This window comes from Halichoerus grypus, chromosome 14, assembly GCF_964656455.1.
Source record: "Halichoerus grypus chromosome 14, mHalGry1.hap1.1, whole genome shotgun sequence".
Taxonomy (NCBI): domain Eukaryota; kingdom Metazoa; phylum Chordata; class Mammalia; order Carnivora; family Phocidae; genus Halichoerus; species Halichoerus grypus.
In genome coordinates this window covers 86874717-86895438 of record NC_135725.1, presented here as the reverse complement: position 1 = coordinate 86895438, position 20722 = coordinate 86874717, and the positions used below count along the sequence as shown (strand labels likewise).

The 20722-nt window shown below is 45.3% G+C and overlaps 1 protein-coding gene across 1 annotated transcript in view; it reads right to left on the bottom strand.

Annotated features, from left to right (window-relative positions):
• Positions 1–20722, bottom strand: part of GLE1 (GLE1 RNA export mediator) — a 29055-nt gene continuing 8333 nt past the window's right edge. The window contains exons 3-16 of the mRNA XM_036117635.2: positions 20170–20280; positions 16172–16320; positions 15878–15938; positions 15389–15643; positions 10590–10821; positions 9298–9410; positions 9067–9136; positions 7156–7298; positions 6866–7056; positions 5142–5271; positions 4064–4168; positions 2809–2891; positions 2059–2122; positions 1–1201 (exon numbers count right to left, since the gene is read on the bottom strand). Coding sequence (XP_035973528.1) covers positions 1133–1201; positions 2059–2122; positions 2809–2891; positions 4064–4168; positions 5142–5271; positions 6866–7056; positions 7156–7298; positions 9067–9136; positions 9298–9410; positions 10590–10821; positions 15389–15643; positions 15878–15938; positions 16172–16320; positions 20170–20280 — 1776 coding nt within the window. The 3' untranslated portion in view covers positions 1–1132. The remainder of the gene's footprint in view (positions 1202–2058; positions 2123–2808; positions 2892–4063; positions 4169–5141; positions 5272–6865; positions 7057–7155; positions 7299–9066; positions 9137–9297; positions 9411–10589; positions 10822–15388; positions 15644–15877; positions 15939–16171; positions 16321–20169; positions 20281–20722) is intronic.

Below are 20722 nucleotides of genomic sequence, written 5' to 3'. Positions count from 1 at the left end.
TGGGTTTTTAAAAATCAAGCTTTATTCCTTGTTTTTTGGCACCAGAGTCAACGATTCATAGAAGGTATCACTTCAAGCCGCTCAAGAGTAGCAGGGGATACCCCGCCCCCCAAAACACATCCCTGCAGACGGCACATAGTACAGAGGAGATCCACAGCTGCCTGTAGTACAAAAGACGAGGAGTCTTCCCTAAAACAAACCTCAATTCTTATCTGAACAGCCAAGGTCTGAATTTCTGTAGTAGCTTTAGTCAGGCGAATCTATTATCACTCTTTACTCAGGACATGTCAACAATTCTAAAGCAGTTCCCAATTCTTCCCAAACACCTTTATTTTATTTAACCCCTGAGTCATTGCTTGTAGATACTCGGCTCATGCATAATGTTGCAAGGCCATCTCAGCCCGTCTTCAACCAAATTCAAAAACAACCCCCACCCCCATCCCCATCCCTGGTTCATGCATCCCTAGTCTTCCAGGGGCCAAATTCCAAATTAAAAGGACCAACAGTGCGTCCTGTTCAACATAACATGTATTAACAGTCCTAATCCCAGATGCTAAACTATCTCTGATACAATTTGGGACTTAATCTATGTCTATATCAGGCATTTCCTCTGAATTTATAATGACTTCACAAGCCGAGAAAGGCAAAACCACGATAACCCAGACTTGCATGTAAGGATTTGGGCCTCAATTATTAACCTGTACCCTGAACAAAGACAGCATGACTTGGTGGGGGTCGGGAGGGCAGTGGGAGAGGATGGAGTGGGGGAAGTGGTGGGCTCATTTCAGCTCAGAGTTAAATGGTTAAGGTACTACGTACTTTCTGAAAGACACTAGACACAAGGGAAATGAATGACGAGACCAAGTACTAAACCACTCTTCTCACCATACTTCAGAAATGAGAAAAGCCAATGCCATTTACTCTGCCATGTGGACCCCTTAAGGAGCCTCCAGCCTTTGAAGAGACCCGCTAGGTTCTGGGACCCCTGAAAAGTCTCCTCTCCTAGTCGCAAGGTACAAATATATTGGTGGATTTCTAAATCTGACATGACTTCTCCCAAATACAGCTGTTTTCAGTTGCTTTATTATTGTCCCTTTGCAACAAAACGGTGACAGTGGGTGACGGAGGGCCATCAGGAACGCCAGAAGGAGGAAGTCAGAAAGCCCTTGGGGACAGGAATCTCCTTGCGCTGCAAACATTTCTGGTCAGGGAAAGATGGAGAAAACAGAATGATTTTCTGGTAACGCTCCTTCTGACATCTAACATTTGGAAGAAGCTTTGAGGGACAGCAAGCTCAAGTCCTCCGAACAGCGGTCAACAGCGGGCAGAGTGAGACCAATGGCAGCAAGGAGACTTCTCCTTCTGTGTGAACTGCAGCAGAGGACCAAGGCCAGGCTGCTGGTTATGCTGCCCCCACCCTGCCTCCCACAGCCCCGCCTCATCCTTCTCAACCGCCTTCTGCCCACTCGGGCTACTGGAAAGTGGAAGTCAGGGGTCTTGTCCTGGCAGACCTACCACAGACTTCTAGGCTGTTGGTCAGACTTAGCCTCTGGTTTCCAGCACTGAGAAACGGGAGGAGTCTGGCTGAAAGTGTAGTTTGTTCTCATGGAGAAGAGGGACCAAATTTCCCAGTTCCCCTGACCTGAGACTGAGGAAAGAACCTCAGCCAGCAAGCAAGAAATTTATTAGTGACACCAGACTCATTAAGTATATTTTATTCATCCCTAAGACAGTTTCCCCTCAGGCAGCATGGACGATGGCGCATAAGAAGAAGAAATGCCATCCCTTAAGGTGAAGGGGGAATCAAGGACAAAAAAACAGGGTTCAAAAAAAATCAAGAGGGGTGGCGACTAGCTGGTTCAGTTGCGAGAGCAGGTGACTCTTGATCTCGGGGTTGTTTGAGCCCCATGTTGGGTGTAGAAATGACTTAAATAAAATAAAATAAAAAAATCAAGAGGAAGACTGCAATCCGAGAGCCTAGAGGTCCATGACTTGCGAGACACGGGTGCCCTCGAGGTCAACAACAGCTCAGAACGTGTTGGTCTAAGGACATCTTACCTCTAAGAACTGCTTGAGGCGTATGAAGGAACCCATCTGTCCTGAGCTTGTGATGGCTTCAATCCTGCAGGGAGAAGAAGAAGACACACGGATCACAGCTATGATTCCCACCTTCCTCTTGGAGAGGAGTTTGGGACATTGCTGATCTAGAGGAAGAGGTAGATCGAATGACTCAGATGTCTTCTGGACTAAGGATGCTGTCATTCTTCCAAACGGTCTCAGGCTTCTTTTCAAACCAGGAGATAAAGGAGAAGAGAGGACATTCCTTTCCAAGGTCTTTGCGATCAGGCGGGATGGGTGCTGCCAAGGCCTCTCGCCCAGCTGAAATGCCAGGGTGTTGAGGAATGAGAAGGGCACCTAAAGGCGAACGCCATGAGAGTCAAGCAAACAGTTGGAGAAACTGACTTATTAAGGGAGTTTGATTCTCTGGGTTAATTCATGCCTGCGTGTAATCACCATCCCAGATTACCTGGGGGAGTTTGGAAAACAGAGTTAAAGAAATGTCAGATATCTGAATCCAGGATCTTCTTAATTCATTTTTTCATTTAGCCAACAATATTTAAGAGACTCTCATTACAGTTCAAAAGCATTTATTCGAATATCAGAGAGGAGAAGGATAAGAGAAGATGTCACACTTAATACAGGTGCTTTTAACCAAGTCAAACCCAGCATGTCACAGCACGCAAGGGCCTCTGATGCCATGTGTTTCACCCACTGAGTCCCGTGTAGTCTACTCAATGCACCACATACCTGGGGAAGTAGTCTTCTTTGATGAGAAGGATCATCTTCCAGAACTGTACCTGGTACTGCTTCATGAGGGCATTTCCACACACCTAGGGAAAGACAGGCACAGTCAGAGCAGAGAATGCAAAGTCACGCTCATACGAGGGATCCGTAAAGAACACCAGCCCTCTGCCTTTCACTCCTACCAAGAATTTCAGCCACAGTGCCACTTAGCTAGCTCTGCAAGGGAATAAATGGAAAAATCCAACCTTCTTTGGAAGCATTTCTCTATATATGATAATACCTCCATTAAACCAGACCGCCAAGAGGCCAGGTATTTTAGCAAACTAGAAAATGTGAATCAAACTTATTTATTCTTTGATTCTACTGAATGGAAACCTTTTTGAAGGCATGGCATTCTTCCTAACCGTAATAAGCAGAGCATACAGAACATCACCGTGTTCTCAAATTTAGTCATGATCTCTGCTCATGTCGTGTGACTTCAGGAACTCTAAGGTGAATGGAAGCATTTGGCATTCTAGGCTCAACAGCCCAGATCTGTCATGGTGTGTGCCCCCAAGCCTTTAACCTTTAAGAAATATCTCCTTTCCACAGAAACCCTTACCCTCATCCTATAGTGGTGGCCCCTCATAGGCAGACAGGACTGTAAAGAACCTTCCGGACAACGGAGATACCTGACCCAAGCTAGCTGATCATATTCGTTCTCCCAGGAATGAGGGATCACAAAGATGGGATAGCAGTTCCACTACCCTGGGGGACCACACTGAGGCGAAGGGCTAGAGCCCAGGATGGCCCATCTTCTCCCCTGGGCACAGAGAACTAGAGAAAGCTGGCTTATAAGGAAGCAGCCTGCAAGAAGAGCACAGGAAGGACCATGTGGCCCCAGAGAGACTCCTGGTATCTGGTAACATTCTAGTTCTTGGTTCGAGGCCCACATGAGAGTCAACTGTACATTCTGCCCTTGGTTCTGGGAGTCAATGCTCTATCCCTAAAACAAATGTCCCTTTCTGCTTGTGCTGGGATGTACAGTTTTTTTCTTCTTTACAATAAGAAGACAAGCACACAGAGAAAGAAAGCACAGTGGGAAGAAAAGCCAAAAGCTAGGTTTGTCTTTAGCGCTCGGGAAAAATGTTTGACACCGGATCTTAATGCTGTTCTCACCATCAGCCTCTGTTTCTATATTGCTTCCTGATCCAGGTCACACAGTGGCCGAAGGCTGCTTCAACCACTGTCTCTCTCATGTGGTAACTGCATTACGTACCTCCAAGAAGTCAAAGAGGAGGGTGGCTGTCACATCTGACAGGGGCTCCATATTTAAGATTTGTGCCAACCAGCGCCAGCCGTGATTTAAGCCATGAGGATGAATCTGGGAGGGAAGACACTTGGTCACGATTTGATCTCACTGTATCCAGAGATCTAAACTCCCAAGGTTATCCTCCAGCCATTACTAAGTGACATGAACCCCCCAGATCATCAAAATCAAGCACATGCCGCAGGGCAGAACAACACAAGACGAACAAATTGTTTTCAAATGTCCCAACACACTGGAACCCACACATTTTTTTACACATCTGGCAGCTTTGGTTTCAGGGATTTCAACAGTTACCAGTATAGACATTTTATTTATTATTTTTGGTACCTTTAGCACAGAACCTGGGACACAGCAGGTACACGATAAAAATTTGGATTCGATCCATTATGATCCCTTCTTGTTAGGTTCCCGAGTACATTAACTTCTCCATATCTCTAATCTGTGTCCTTTGAGAAAAGCACTGGGCTAGCAGGTCAAAGCCCTGCACCCCAGCTGTGGCTTTGTCACTGACAGTGTGTGTCACCATAGCTCGCTGAGACTCCATCTGCTCATTTGTGACATGAGGCACCAACCAGGTCTAAAATGACAGAATCGGGGCGCCTGGCTGGCTGAGTCAATAGAGTATGCAATTCTTGATCTCAGGGTCATGAGATCGAGCCCCACGCTGGGCTAAGAACTTACTTAAATAACAACAACAACAACAACACCTGATACTCTATCATTTAAATCACTCCCCTTCTAATAGAATCTTCTAACCTTAATGACTGGTTTACAACAGATTGTCATCTGGTAGACCCTCTTACAAACCCAGTTCTTTAAAGGCTCAACTAAATCAAATAGCTCTGCTGGACCAAGTTTCCCAATACTCAACATCAACTTCTCTAAAGCACACTTAGGGAGCAGCGATACACACTAAGTTCTCATATAATGAGACTGCCCCGGCGGCAAGAAGGGCAATAGTCCCCGGGGACAAAATACACAAATACGGTCTGACCTCTCACTATTGATAGCAGGCCTTTTCTACTACCTCTTGTCGGCTTCCATATGGCCACCGGAGCTGGATGATGGCAGCGTAGAGTCGGATCATCCCAGACATGCGTTTTAGAAAGTTGTCCTGCTGTTCCACTTTGGAGTCCTTCACTTGGTAGCCAAGCATCCTGTGTGGAAAGAAAAAATTCAGTGTGACAAGGCCAAAGTGAGGATGACAAATCACAACTTTTTATGGATAAAAGAAACAATCTAGTATATTATTACATTTAGCATTATTATTAGTATTATTACTAGCATTAGTATTAGTCTTTTAAAGTAGGCTCCATGCCCAATGTGGAGCTTGAACTCGCGACCTCATGATTGAGAGCTGCATAATCTACAACTGAGCCAACCACACGCCTCTATTTTTTCTTTTTTAAAGTAAACTCTGGGCCCAACATAGGGTTCAAACTCACGACCCCAAGATCAAGAGTCGCATGCTCTACAGACTGAGCCAGCCAGGTGCCCGTTTTTAGCATTATTCTTACTACATATCATTATTGTTACTACGTATCAATATCTCTGCAGAATACTTTGTTTACAAAGCAAGCATATTGACAATCACATCTGTGCATCACATAAGCCCCACAAGGTAAACTCACAGGATTTTTTTTTTTTTTTAAAGATTCCATCTATTTATTTGACAGAGAGAGAGCACAAGCAGGCAGAGCGGGCAGGCAGAGGGAGAGGGAGAAGCAGACTCCCTGCCGAGCAGGGAGCCCGATGCAGGACTCGATCCCAGGACCCCGGGACCACGACCCGAGCCAAAGGCAGACACTTAACCGACTGAGCCACCCAGGCGTCCCAGGATTTTTTTTTAAACATTTTATTTTTAAGCAATCTCTGCACCAACATGGTGCTCGAGCGCATAACCCCAAGATCAAGAGTTGCACGCTCTACCGACAGAGCCAGCCAGGCACCCCAAAATCACAGGACTGATGGATATCATTACCCCCATTTGCAAACAAGGAAAATGATGCTCAAAGAGCTTAAGTGACTGGGGCGCCTGGGTGGCTCAGTCGGTTAAGCATCTGCCTTCGGCTCAGGTCATGATCCTGGGGTCCTGGGATCGAGCCCCATGTCGGGCTCCCTGCTCAGCCAGGAGCCTGCTTCTCTCTCTCCCTCTGCCTGCCCCAACCCCGCTTGTGCTCTCTCTCTGTCAAATAAATAAATAAAATCTTAAAAAAAAAAAAAAAAAAAGAGCTTAAGTGACTGACCCACTTTGCAAATCATTAAATGATGAAGCTGGGCACAATTCTAAAACCCCCGGATTCTAGATCCAGTATTCTTTTCCCTAAACTATATTAATTATTGCACCTGATTCCACAAATCCCAAAGAAGCCAGTCTGTATGAAAGACATTGGATTATCTGATAGAACATTCCAGGTACATATGAGGAGCTATGAAAGGAGGGAGAATGAACCCCAGTTCTTTTCTTTCTCTTAAGATTATTTATATTTTAGAGAGAGAGAGAAACAGAGAAAGTGCACACACGAGCAAGGGGAGGGGCAGAGGGAGAGAGAGCGAGCATCTCAAGCAGACTCGGTGCTGAGTGCAGAGCCCAACATGGGGCTCCATCCCACGACCTTGAGATCATGACCTGCGCTGCTGAAATCAAGAGTCAGATGCTTAGCCAACTGTGCCACCCAGACACCTCCAAACCCCAGTTATATTTGTATTTCATTCAGCCCCTGAGGAGAGTGAGGAGAAAAACGACCCCACCTCTGATAGTCTTCTAACGCCATTCCCTCCTTGAAAGCCGGGTAGAAGGGAACAGAGTAGGGACACTTCCTGTGGAGGTGAGCAAGAATGAGGTCGCCCACTCTGGGGTGGAGCTCCCAGATTCCAGATGCCACAACCGCAATGGGGAATGCTGCTTCATGGTGAGAGGCCACCTCCTCCTCTCCTTGTTTCTGGGGGAGCAGAGACAGGACCACATTAGTTACTATGAAGAGAAGCTTAAAGGCTGCGCCCCAGCCTCCCCCCATACCTCTGGCAACAAGGATTCTCACCACAAATTTCTCTGCCAGCTTGTACTGGACAAAGTCCAGGCCCTGTGGGTTCAGGGTGACGGACACGGAGCGCCCGCCACACTGAACGGGTTTTCCAGAGAGCAGGCTGTGGATCTTGTCAAAGATCTCCTTCAGCTTTGAGCCTGGGTATGGCGGAGATAAAGTTGGTTAAAAGACTCAAATGCAGACCACTCTGCTTCTCATCACTGCAATAAGAAGGCCTCTACAAAAAATCCAGCCATGCAGCCCTGCACAAGGTCAGAAGCTAAAGCAAAATACTGTTGCAGAAAAATATATGACACGCAAATAAAATATGTGTTGTCTGAGGTGCAGAAGTACATGAAACGTGGTACTATTTCAAAGGAATTCCTTCTTTGGGAAGAAACACATTCTGAAACTGACACACAGAGCAGGAAACGGTACGGAAACAGGTGTGGGATGGCTACAGATCCCATGTGGCCGACATCCTGAGAGGAGTCATTTGCATCTCTGGAAAAACCCTTCTAAAGGATCTTCCCAGCTCTCAATGACTCCCCCTTCTCTGGGACCTGCCTCCCTCCATCCTCAGATATGCCAAGGTGGGCTCACGATGGCTTTATTTGTATTCCGGATCCTGTGTGCCCCAGCTCCGAGCTGGCTACAGTTTGATGAGGAGTGACTAGCTGAGCCAATCAGCCAACTGAATGAGTCACCTCCTGGAAGTGGCTGGCCCTGCAATACATGTGCTCATGAACACCAGGGCCTTGCACCTGCCGAGTGGTCCGAAGAACAGTGGTCTACCTAATATCAGAGATGTGCAGAGGGAAGATGAGAGAAAAGGTTCCTAGGGTTTCTAGCTCCTGAGACCTAGCCCCATTCCTGCCAGTAGGTTCTGAAAAACACCCCTGTAGCTTTAGAATAAATGCTTTTTTTTTTGGCCTCAGCAGATCTAAACTGGTCTCCATTACTTAAACCTTACCGAGATACCAAAATAGTAGCTCCCACCCCTGCTAAGTCATACTTCAGTACTACTTTACCGATGGTTTCAAAGGACCAAATTTCCTATCAGCCCCTTTCTCTGTGCTGCTCCAGTTGGGAAAGTCAGCTCCCAACCCTCTGCCTGGCATGGCCTCCCACATCCCATATGCCACACCAGCACCAGAGAGATTTAAATTCTGCTCCAAATCTAACCACTCATGGATGTCTGCCTTTCAAGAGGCAGGAATTAGACCATCCCTTTCTCTGTACTCAGCACGTACTGAGCACTGACTCTAGAGCATGTCTGCATCTGGCTCTTCAAAGACTTAACCATGATGGTACAGACAAAGGAAACATAGGAAATACGCAGTAAAGTGAAGAACAGCAAAACTAGAGCCTGATCAGAAGTGAAGAATGAAACAGGACTGGGGAGACTGAGTAGAGCAGTGAGGGGGTAGCGTGGCTGTCAGGTCAAGCTCACCCCCATTGCTGTTGGGAACAAAGGAAATGGCATTTTAAAGTCCAGAAGGTGATTCAGGTGTATTTATTTATACCTTGCCCTGATCCAGAGAGAACTTCAGGCAGCAGGGTGATATGTAAATTCTGTCATAGCATCTCTCATGGTCAAGAACTGCAACTTGTCTACACTTTCTAGGCAACAAGTGAGTCAGGGGAACCGGGACCCAGGCTAAGTCAGAGCAGATTTTCAGCTGTTCACACTCGCCAGCCGCCGGGCAGCACGGCTTGTAACCTGGAAGCTTCCATATTACAGCTCTATAAAAACGAACCGTTGTTTCTGAATGAGAGTAAGACATAACTTACACATGCCTGATCCAATGTCACTTGTTTGAACAGACTCTGTCTACAAGAACCTTACAGATGAGTAGATCTGGAGTCTTAAAAAAAAATAACAAAATGAAGCAAAGGGCCACAGTCTTAATTCCTCTGACCAACCTGCAATGGTGGAGATTTGGCTCACTGGGATGGTGGCAGCCTTCTGGAGGTCCATCTTTATCTTTTTGGCCTGCCAGGAGAGAACAGTGAGAGAGCAGGCAGTGTTTGGAAGGGCTGAGTAGATGCCAGTAGGACTGGGGAATGTGACATACTAGCGACATTCTTTTGGGACAGGAGGCTGTTCACAGCACTGCCAGGCCCAGAGGGTTCCCAACCTACAGCCCTCCCTACCTGACTGTCCTTGCTGCTGGTCAGTTCCTCAAAGGCCAACACGCACTGACTAGAAGCGTCCTGCAGCTGTTGGTACCACTGCATTGTACTATCCTGCACCTTCACCTGGAGGTCTGAGAAAGAAAAGCGAGGCTTTCGTAATAGCCAGCATTCACTCAACGCTTTTTTAAAAATATATATATTTATTTAAGTAATCTCTTCCTCCAACATAGGGCTCAAACCCACAACCCAAAGATCAAGAGCCTCGTGCTCTTCCGACTGAGCCAGCCCGGTGCCCCTTCGCTGACCACTTAAAATAAGCCAGGCACTGTTCTAATCAGCTGATATAGATATTAACTGCTTTCATTGTCACAACAACCCTATGAAGTAGATACATTATCTTCATTTTCTAGATAAGGAAATAGGCGTAGAAAGGTTAATTTGCCAAAGTCACATGGCCAGGAAGTAGAAAAACTACATTCCCACAGATCTGGCTCCAAAGCCAGCATTCTCAACCATTATGATATACTGATCCTCTTTTGTATTAAGTGAGCATCTATTGCGAACATATTTATTTTACCCTTGATCTTAGCCAAAAGGCCGAAAAGCGATCGTGCATTATTTTAAAAACTCAGAGCAGCTGGGGCACCTGGGTGGTTTAATCGGTTAAGTGTCTCCCTTTGGGCAGTCCTGGGACTGAGTCCCGCATCAGGCTCCCTGCTCAGCAGGGAACCTGCTTCTCTCTCTCCCTCTGCTTACACTCTCTCAAATAAAATCTTAAAAAAAAAAAAAAAAAAAAAAACCAAACCCAAAAAACCAGGGCACCTGGGTGGCTTAGTCGTTGGGCGTCTGCCTTTGGCTCTGGTCATGATCCTGGGTCCTGGGATCAAGCCCCGTGTTGGGCTCCCTGCTCAGTGGGGGGCCTGCTTCTCCCTCCCCCTCTGCTGCTCTCCCTGCTTATGCTCTGTGTCTCTCTCTGTCAAACAAATAAAATCTTTAAAAAAACAAAAACAAAAAACTGCATTTAAAAAAACAAACACCAAAAAAACAAAAACCCCAAAACCCAAAACCTCAGAGAAGCAAAACTTGGGATAATACATCTACTAGAATGACACAGAATTTCAAGTCCTCATGGCTAGTGTCTGGCTCCGCATCAACCAAACTGAATGTAAATTCAGTAAAAATTCAGTATTGAATTTTACATAATCTAAAAGTTCTGGTATATTGTCCTGAAGCTTAACACCGCTATTTAAACACATTCTTGTTTCCTTTCACATTCTGGGTTAAAGGACTGTATCCACGCCAACACCCACCTTCATTCTGTTTCCCTCCTAGGCCCTGGCTGGGAGCTGGGGTCTCTCTGGGGACCTCCGGCCCCTGCTGCATCTTTGACTCCTGCCGCTTTTCTTGGGCCGCCTCTTCATCCTGCCTCCTCTTGTCTTCACAGGCCTTGGCGATCTCCTGCTGCAAGCTTGTAAGGAGGTCCCGCATTTCCTGCAGGGCTCTCTCTGCCACAGCCTGGTCCTCTGCTGTGGGAAAGCCGTTCTGTCAGGGGGACAGAGGCAGAGCTTAGTGTCTGTTCCCTAGGCACCTGCAAAGCCGAATCACAACTTACACACAAGTCAACAATTTCTAAATTGGAACAGTTGCACCAATGAAGCGCCCACGTTCAACATGTTGATACCTACTGCTTCCTGTTCTCTTAAAGGTAATACCGATTTACCATCACATCCACAGGCAGACCTGAGTACAGATGCTTCCATGCTCTCACCAACACTGGCTGGGATAATTTTTTGAAAGTTTGTGACAATAGTCTAGATAAAATGATATTGTGTTTTAATTTGCCTTAATTTTAGGGGGTGCCTGGGTGGCTCAGCTGGTTGAGCATCTGCCTCTAGCTCAGGTTGTGATCTCAGGATCCTGGGATTGAGTCCCATGTCTGGCTTTCTGCTCGGTGGGCAGCCTGCTTCTCCCTCTCCCTCTGCTGCTCCCCCTGCTTGTGCTCTCTCTCTGTCATATGAATAGATAAAATCTTAACAACAAAACAAAACAAAACAAAACCAAAAAACTTAGTTTCAAATTTACCAATTGTATTTCTCCTTTTACAGCTTGCCTGTCTGGTCCTTTCCTCATTTTCTGTTAGTGGAATGGAGGTAGAGAGTGATTTATTTATCCTTTTTCCCATAGATATAAGAACTCTCTCTGTAGCAAGGACATTAAATTTTGGCCTGCTTTAGATGTTAAAAATATGTTTCCTAAGTTATAATGCATCTTTCAGTTTTGTGTACTCATATCTATTGATCCTTCCCATTGTTATGCCTCCACACCTTAACATAACTGAAATATTCACCTAGATTTTTTTCACTGAACATGATTTATTTTTGTTTGTCTCTTTGACAAAGATTATAGAGTTAATCAGATGAAAGAATGGTACAAATTTAATCTTTACCTTTTTTAAAAAATTTTATTTATTTGACAGAGAGAGAGAGAGTCAAATAAATAAAATTTTTAATAAATCAAAACTTTTAATCAAAACTTCATTGGTGCACCTCTCCAGAAGCCTTCACTTCATTGTGCAACTGTCCCCCTGGGCCTCCCTCTGCTGCTCCCCCTGCTTTAAAACAGGCAGGGGGAGCAGCAGAGGGAGAGGGAGAAGCAGGCTGCCCACCGAGCAGAGAGCCAGACATGGGACATGAGGCAAGCAGGAAAGGGAGAAGAAGGCTCCCCCCTGAGCAGGGAGCCTGATGCAGGGCTTAATCCCAGGATCCTGGGATCATGACCTGAGCTCAAAGCAGATACTTAACCAACTGAGACACCCAGGTGCCCCTTAATCTTTACTTTTATGGTTCTAATTCATCTTTTCCCCACTGATCTGAAATGGTACCATTTTTTTTTTTTTAAAGATTTTATTTATTTGAGAGAGAGAGGGCTCACAAGTAGGGGGAAGGGCAAAGGGAGAGGGAAAAGCAGATTCCCCGCTAAGCAAGGAGCCTGCCATGGGGCTCGATTCCAGGACTCTGAGGTCATGACCTGAGCTGAAGGTAGACGCTTAACCGACTGAGCCACCCGCCTGCCCAGATCAAGAGTAGCATGCTTTTTCTACTGAGTCAGCCAGGTGCCCCATGTATTCACTTTTCTTTCTTAAAGATTTTATTTTTAAGTAATCTTTGCAACCAACACAGGGCTTGCGCTCATGACCTGGAGATCAAGAGTCACATGCCATAGAAACTGAGCCAGCCAGGTAACCCTAATTTAATTTTTTTTTTTTTTTAAGATTTTTTAAATTATTTATTTATTTGACAGTGACAGAGACAGCGAGAGCAGGAGCACAAGCAGGGGAGTGGGAGAGGGAGAAGCAGGCTTCCCGCCAAACAGGGAGCCCGATGTGCGGCTCGATCCCAGGACCCCGGGATCATGACCTGAGCCAAAGGCAGATGGCCAACGACTGAGCCACCCAGGCGCCCTAAAATTTTAATTAAAATTCAGTTCTGGGGCGCCTGGGTGGCTCATTCGTTAAGCATCTGCCTTCAACTCAGGTCATGATCCTGGGGTCCTGGGATCGAGCCCCACATCGGGCTCCCTGCTTGGTGGGAAGCCTTCTTCTCCCTCTCCCACTCCCCCTGCTTGTGCTCCTGCTCTCGCTCTCTCTCTCTGTCAAATAAATAAATTAAAAAAAAAAAAAATTCAGTTCTTCAGTCACAGTAGCCATATTTCAAGTCCTCAATGGCTACATACAGCTAATGGCTACTGTATTGCAGAGCATAAATATGGAACATTTCCATCACCACAGAAAGTTCTGTTGGATGGCACTGTCCTCAAGTTACCAGTTCACAGGAAATACAGGTAATAAAGAAACCTAATATACCACAGGGTTAGGGTTAGCAATTGCATTCTGGAGTTTTCCAGAATGTAGGAAATTTTATAGAACCAATGATCTAGACTCTTTGATAATTAAATGGCAAGGAAAAAGAAATAAGGGATGCAGAGTCTTGAGATTAAAAGACTTAACTAAGAGGGGCGCCTGGGTGGCTCAGTCGTTAAGTGTCTGCCTTCGGCTCAGGTCATGATCCCAGGGTCCTAGGATCGAGCCCCGCATCGGGCTCCCTGCTCCGCAGGAAGCCTGCTTCTCCCTCTCTCACTCCCCCTGCCTATGTTCCCCCTCTCACTATCAAATAAATAAATAAAATCTTAAAAAAAAAAAAAAAAGACTTAATTAAGAGACTTAGACCAAAAGGTTGAAACTTGTGTAGATGTTAATGTTCCAACCAATTGTTAAAAAATTTTAGGGGAGGGGCGCCTGGGTGGCTCAGTTGGTTAAGCGTCTGCCTTCGGCTCAGGTCATGATCCCAGGGTCCTGGGATCAAGCCCCACATCGGGCTCCCTGCTCTGTGGGAAGCCTGCTTCTCCCTCTCCCACTCCCCCTGCTTGTGTTCCTGCTCTCGCTATCTCTCTATCAAATAAATAAATGAAATCGTAAAAAAAAAACAACAACTTTTTTTTAGACAGGAGTGCCTGGGTGGCTCAGTCGGTTAAGCGTCTCACTTCGGCTCAGGTCTGATCTCAGGGCTCTGTGCTTAGCAGGGAGTCTGCTTGTCCCTCTGCCCCTCCCCCTGCTTGTGCATGTGCTCTCCTCTCTTTCAAAAAAATAAATAAATTCTTCAAAAAAAAAAATTTAGGGCGCCTGGGTGGCTCAGTCGTTAAGCGTCTGCCTCTGGCTCAGGTCATGATCCCAGAGTCCTGGGATCAAGCCCCACATTAGGCTCCCTGCTCAGCAGGGGGCCTACTTCTCCCTCTCCCACTGCCCCCCCCAACCCCCGCTGGTGTTCCCTCTCTCACTGTTTCTTTCAAGTAAATAAATAAAATCTTTAAAAAAAAAATTTTAGACAAGTGGAAAAATTTGAACACTTACTAGATATTTGGTCATATTAAATTATTGTTTTTTTTTTCTTAGATGTGATATTAGTATTCTGGTTGTTAACAAAGAGTTTTATCTTTTAGAGATACATACAAAGTATTTTCCCAGATGAAGTTACGTCTGAGATTCACTGTAAAACCATTCGGGAGAGGGCATGCAGCTGGAAGGAGAGATGAAATAAGACTGCCATGTGTTGATTCTTGCTCAAGCTGGGGAATGGTTGCATAAAGGTTCATTATGCTGTTCTAATTCTGCGTAGGTTTGAAATTTTACAAAAGGAAAGGTAAACAAAAGCTATAAAGCTAATTCAAAGGGAACGATAAACTATAAAAATAAACCTGCCTCAAATATGATAAATGCATAAAGTTCTTAATATTTAGAACACATATCAACTGGATTTTTAAAACAAAACTCACGCAGAAATATGAACTAAGGGTAAGAAGGTACAATTCATAAAAATGTCAATTGTGGGGGGCGCCTGGCTGGCTCAGTAGAGTCAATCTTGATCTCGGGGTCATGAGTTCAAACCCCATGCTGGGCATGGAGCCTACTTCAAGAAAAAAATTAAAAAGTTAAAAAAAAAAATGTGAATTGCTACAAGCTTTGGGTAAGAATCAAGAACCTTAAAATTCTTTGACCAAGTAATTGTTTCTAGGAAATTTTCTCAAAGAAATACAAGAAAGACATATATAAAATGGTATCACTACAGTGTCATGCATGGTAGTAAAAATACAGAAACTTAAATGTTCAACAGTAGGCATGTTTTTTCAAACGATTTTGGTAAGATTATATGTGCAAAGTATCCAATTCTGACAAGTTCATCAAATACTTACTGAATATCTGCTATGTGTCACGGTAATACTTGCAGTTTTTAACACTGCTTTAATTAAAAAATCAAAATATTGTTAACGGTTATAGTAATTATGCTTTCAAAATACGTTAACTGAAAAAAGCAATGCACATTCCCGTAAGGTTTTAACTTTACCATAGCAATGCAGGTGCTCAATAAAATACTACTGAATGAACGCAACTATTTTGCAATCAGAATAAACAATTATCTGTTTAACATAAGATCGGAAACTCGGTATGTAGGAGTCCAATTTGACGTGGGAATAACTGCCCCCCCCAACTTGTCAGGGAAGAAAGATGAAATGCTAATCGGGATTATCTCTTCAAGGTCCCTCCGAAGACCCTCACCTCAGACGTGGCCCGAATGATCCCCGAGACAAGGCCGCACAGCTGGTTGCCTCGGGTCCGGAAGGCGGACAGGTCAAGCTTCAGTGCGTCTTTGTGTGGCTCGGAGGCATCCAGCTGCTGGTTGAGATGCAGCACCTCCTCCTGCAGGGCATAGAGGCTCCGCAGGCGAACCTGGCCTTCTTCCCTCCGCAGCCGTTCCTGCTCCACCTGCTTCAGGCGCTGCTGCTCGGCCTCCCGCAGCTTCAGGTTGAGAATCTACACGAAGGGCAGTCCTGTTACCTCTCTCCGAGGCGCCCCTGGGCCTTCTCTTTGCACATCCCCCAAGCCTTATGTGGGCTCCATATGTTCACAGATGGGCCCACAGCCCAAGGTGAGTCCCATGGAGGTGCGATGTTGGCCAGGTCCTCCATGCCGGTCGGCCAAAACCCGACTTCCGGGAGGTTAGAGCCAGACACAGAAAAACCCACATGGATTCTCCCAGGCTCTGACCTTTGCTCTGTGACGATGCTCAGCTTTTAGCTTCTCTTGGTGCCCCAGGGCTTCTCTGGAGCTGTGCGAGAAATGGCAGGGAGGAGCAGTCAGGCATGCTTCCTAAAGATGTCTTACCTCACCTCTCCTAAAAGCCTCCCTTTTCTTTGTGATACACTTGTCATCTTTCTACGTTATAAGCTTTTCTGGCTATTTTATTTTGACGTTTAAGGCCTCAGAAGAAGTCCAACTCTTTCCCTTTGGGTTTCATGTTGGGAAAGAGGTGCCGCTGAGCACACTGATGGTCCCACTCACCTCTTCTCCATCACTTCCCGTAAGTCCTGGAATTCTTTATGGTGTTTCAGCTCCTTCCGTTCATCAAAGCGCTTCAGTTGTTCAGATGCCATCTCGGAGAGGGCTCGCACCTTCCTCTCCTGCTCCTCTTGCCACTGCCTCAGGCCCTCCTGGAAAGGATCAGCACCTGCTCTTTGCAGCTCCATTAGCGCCTTGCTCACTTACCCATAGGGAATACCCTCCCGTCGGTCCTTAGCTCCAGAGATACTCAAGGGCACGGAACCAGCTGCTTACTTCTCAGAAGCTACACTCGAGTTACATCTCCCCTTTGGGTGGATGTTTAAACTCAGCTGTTTTGGAAAGCTCTTCCAATTTGCCCCATTTGGTTCATGTCACTCCAATATCAGCTGAGAATGAACAGGTAGTTACCAACATAGTGTCAAACAGCCCTGCGCTTTTAAGCCTCCATCCTGTGCATTCTGATGAGGGTTTCAGAGTAACCAACAGAAATTCTCACTCGAATTCCATAAACATGCTATGCCCATTCCTATCTCACTCCTTTCCTTACCTTATCATCTCTGCCTCCATCTCCCCGCCCCCACTTCCACTTAGGAAAGTCCCCTTCCTATATTCCTAAGGGTATCAGGTATTCTATTTATTATTCATGAGAGTACTCTCATATGGTTTCTAAGGGTGATGTGACATTTTAACTATCAAAATTTAAAGTGTATATATCCTTTGACACTAGTTTAATTTTAGGAATTTATCCTGAGGAAATATTTGCAAGCGTGTGCAAAGATATATGTACAAGGATGCTTACAGCAGCCCTGCTGATGGCAATAAATTTAAAGCGATTTAAATTAACTAGGGATCGACTAGACATATTACAGTGGGTCAGACTAGAGAATACCTTGCAGCCTTAAGAAGGATGAGCCGCTGTATATACTAGCATGAAGATACAGCAAAATATATTGTGAAGACACTATGTTATTCTATTTTAAAGCTTCCAGTGCAAGAAGGCAAAGTGACCACAAGCATATATAACCTCTCCTCTGAGCCTCTGTTTAAAGAGAGTTGGGAAAGAAAAAAAGACTCAACAATAGAGAGCACATGGAATCTTCAGCAGGGAAAACTTTCAACACGCTTCTGGAAGATAGAAAGTTTCTGTAGAGGAATGTGGACTGACAGAGCAGGGCTGAGAAAACGTGAGGATGCAGGCACGCACATGCGCGTGCGCACACAAGCAGATTACGCCTCTCAGGGAGGCAGCCAACCTAGCAGAACCTCAAAGAGGTTCCAGACTGAAAAATGCCAGGTCTGAAATCAGGTGAGGTTCATGTGGCTGAAAACAGAAACATCAGCAGAATGTTTGTGGACAAAATAGTCAACCCTCGCCCCCACCCCGAAATCATGAAATCAGAACAGCCAACAGCCAGGCACGTGTGCTGTCATGATTTTTTTTAAATATCTTTTCACGTGCTTCTTTGCCTGTATCTTTGGTAAAGAACCTCTACTTTGGCCCATTTTGTACTTGATTTGCTTTTACTGTTGCGGACTATGTAATGATTTAAAAAGAGCTCTGCACATTCTCTGACACCCTCCCATCTCCTCCACTTCAACCTGAGCAGAGCTTCAAGACTGCCTTGACCAAGAGAACGAGGGAAAGAGAAATAATGTTACACAACTTTCGAGAAAGGCCACACGGCTCCAGGATGTTTGTTCTCGGAACCTGAGCTCCCTGCCAGGAGGAAGCCCCACCATGTGGAGAGGACAGACGTTGCAGCCAACAGCTAACTTCAGCTGCTACCCAGGTGACGGAGGAAGCCTTTGAAAGACCTACGGCCCCAGCTGCCGCACCCGCACGGCCCCTAAGTGAGAACCATCTAGTGGAGTGGGTTGACCTCCAGAAACATGAAAGACAGTAGTGACATGCCAGGGGTGGTTGTAAGCCACAGTTTGGGGCGATTTATTACACGATCACGCATACTCCCACCCCCCCCAAAAAAACGGAGAGTTCTTTCCTATAACAAAATGAATAAACTGTCTGTGGAGATAACTGGGTCGGCTAGCATGGAGGCTGGTATTCCAGAACAATACCCTAGGAATGCTGACACTCAGTAAGTCCAAAAGCATTATAATCTTGTTCCTGACTATGCACCTGGAAGCCTTGGTCCAACCACTGGCAAAGAAAGGTCATTAGCTATTTGAGGAAACTGGGTACCCTAGGAGATCAAGGTGAACAAGTGGAAAATAACGAATCTAGAAGAAACAGGTATTTCAAGGAACACAAATCTGAAAAAAGGACTCTAGTATGATATGAGAATAAAATGCTCTGAAAAAAGAACAAGTGGAAAATAAGAGAAAGCTCATGAAAATTAAACCCATCATTTAAAAAATACACAAATACACATTTTTTCAAATAACAACGGAGGGATAAAATAAAGAAATCTTCTCGAAAACAGAGAAAGACAAAAGGAAAATGAGAGAAAGAATAGGAGAAATAGGGAATTAATCTAGGAGAGCCCATCTTTGACTAATAAAAGTTCCCAGAAAGAGAAGAAACAAGGAAATGGAGAGGAAGAGAAACTAATCAAAGGGAAAAAACCTTCCCAGAGATGAAGGACCTAGGTCTTCAGCTGAAAGGGCCCCACCTCTCCAGGATCTGACCACTCCTCACCCTGCGCACCGGTAGCACCCGAGCAGAAGCAACCATCGCCTTTCAGAGTACAACGGCTTCTACCTACATTGTACTTATTTCTCTTGTTCACTCCTACCTCTCCTCACCAGTGCAGAAGCCCCATGAGGGCCTGGATTCTCGTCTGCTTTGCTATTTTCTCTAGACCTAGAACAGCATCTAAGTGCTCAATAAGCATGTGAGAGCTTGACAACTATTGGCCGACTCAGTGAATGAATGAATGAGGGTAGACGCCGGAAGACTTTCACTTTATAAACTCACGTAATCTGTGGAAATGTTTATAAAGTCATGCATTGTTTTTCTAATTAAAAAATAATAAAGTCAGCTCTTTGGGCTCAGATCTAGTTGGTGGTGACATGGCGAAAGGCCCCCAGAGGGTTGGGATCCTCTGTAAATACGGGAGCCGTTATGGTGCCTCCCTCAGGAAAATGGCGGAGAAAACTGAAATAAACCAGCACCACAAGTACACGAGCTCCTTCTGTAGTAAAACCAGGATGAAAAGACGAGCTGTGGGGAGCCGGCACTGTGGTTCCTGCATGGAAACAGCAGCTGGTGGGGCCCAGACCTACAGCATTTGAAATATTGCTAGCCTATAATAAATGGCTTACTTTATGTACTGAAATAACATGGGTTTGTTGTTAAATTTATGAATTAGGTGTTCCAATTTCTGTTGCCTTAACTTTGCTTTCTCAAAAGGCTTGGGAATTAAAATCCTAACTTTTATTGGAAAAGCATGAAAAAATAATAAAGTCCAAATAAACTATTAAAATAACGTTATTCTTGGGGCGCCTGGGTGGCTCAGTCGTTAAGCGTCTGCCTTCGGCTCAGGTCATGATCCCAGGGTCCTGGGATCGAGCCCCGCATCGGGCTCCCTGCTCGACGGAAGCCTGCTTCTCCCTCTCCCACTTCCCCAGCTTGTGTTCCCTCTCTCGCTGTGTCTGTCAAGTAAATAAAGTCTTAAAAAAAAAAAAAAAAAAGTATTATTCTTTCCTCCGGAGGCTGTTAAGATCCATCTTCTCAGTATAACGTTACTGCCAGGCCCCGGGTCACATTCAAATTCTGAAGAAGTAAATGGAAGCCAGGAAAGTCTAAGTAATTTTCTTGAAGTCATATGTAAAATAGAAGAGCTAGAATTTGAACCCAGATCTCCCTTCAGAGAGCTCACTTGTGACTGCTCCGTTACACTATCTCCCCAAATGAATCGGGAGCTACTAGCACGGGGGACACGACGATTAGCATGAGGTGGACATCCATAATGCCTGAAGAACTGCATTTACATGTGGCTCCCTCGGGTCAAGCCTGCCTTACTTCATGGGTCACTTACTGTTCCTCTCATCCTGTGTACCAGCTCATACATTCGGATGCAGCCTTCCACTTTGACCCCCCGGGAGGACTGAAGTACCATAGGTTCTGTATGCTGGGACTCATGGTTGCCCTATATAGACAAAAAATGGAAAAATTAAACATTCAAGATGGTAAATTTGGTGTTATTCCTTCTAGACGAAAACCACATCCCTACTTATGAGCAATAACCATAAGAACAACAATAAAATAATTTAGGTTAGAACCAGTGTGCTTGGGCGCCTGGGTGGCTCAGATGGTTAAGCGTCTGTCTTCAGCTCAGGTCATGATCCCGGGGTCCTGGGATCGAGCCCCGCATCAGGCTCCCTGATCCTTGGGAAGCCTGCTTCTCCCTCTGCCTCTCTCTCATGAATAAATAAATAAAATCTTAAAAAAAAAAAAAAGGAAAAGAAAAAAAAGAACCAGTGTGCTTTTTATGATGTTGATCTTGTTCTAATTGTTTTCCTTAGCAAAGGAAATAATAAACTATATTTATATAATAATATACAAACCAATAAATGATTTCTTGCTTTGGA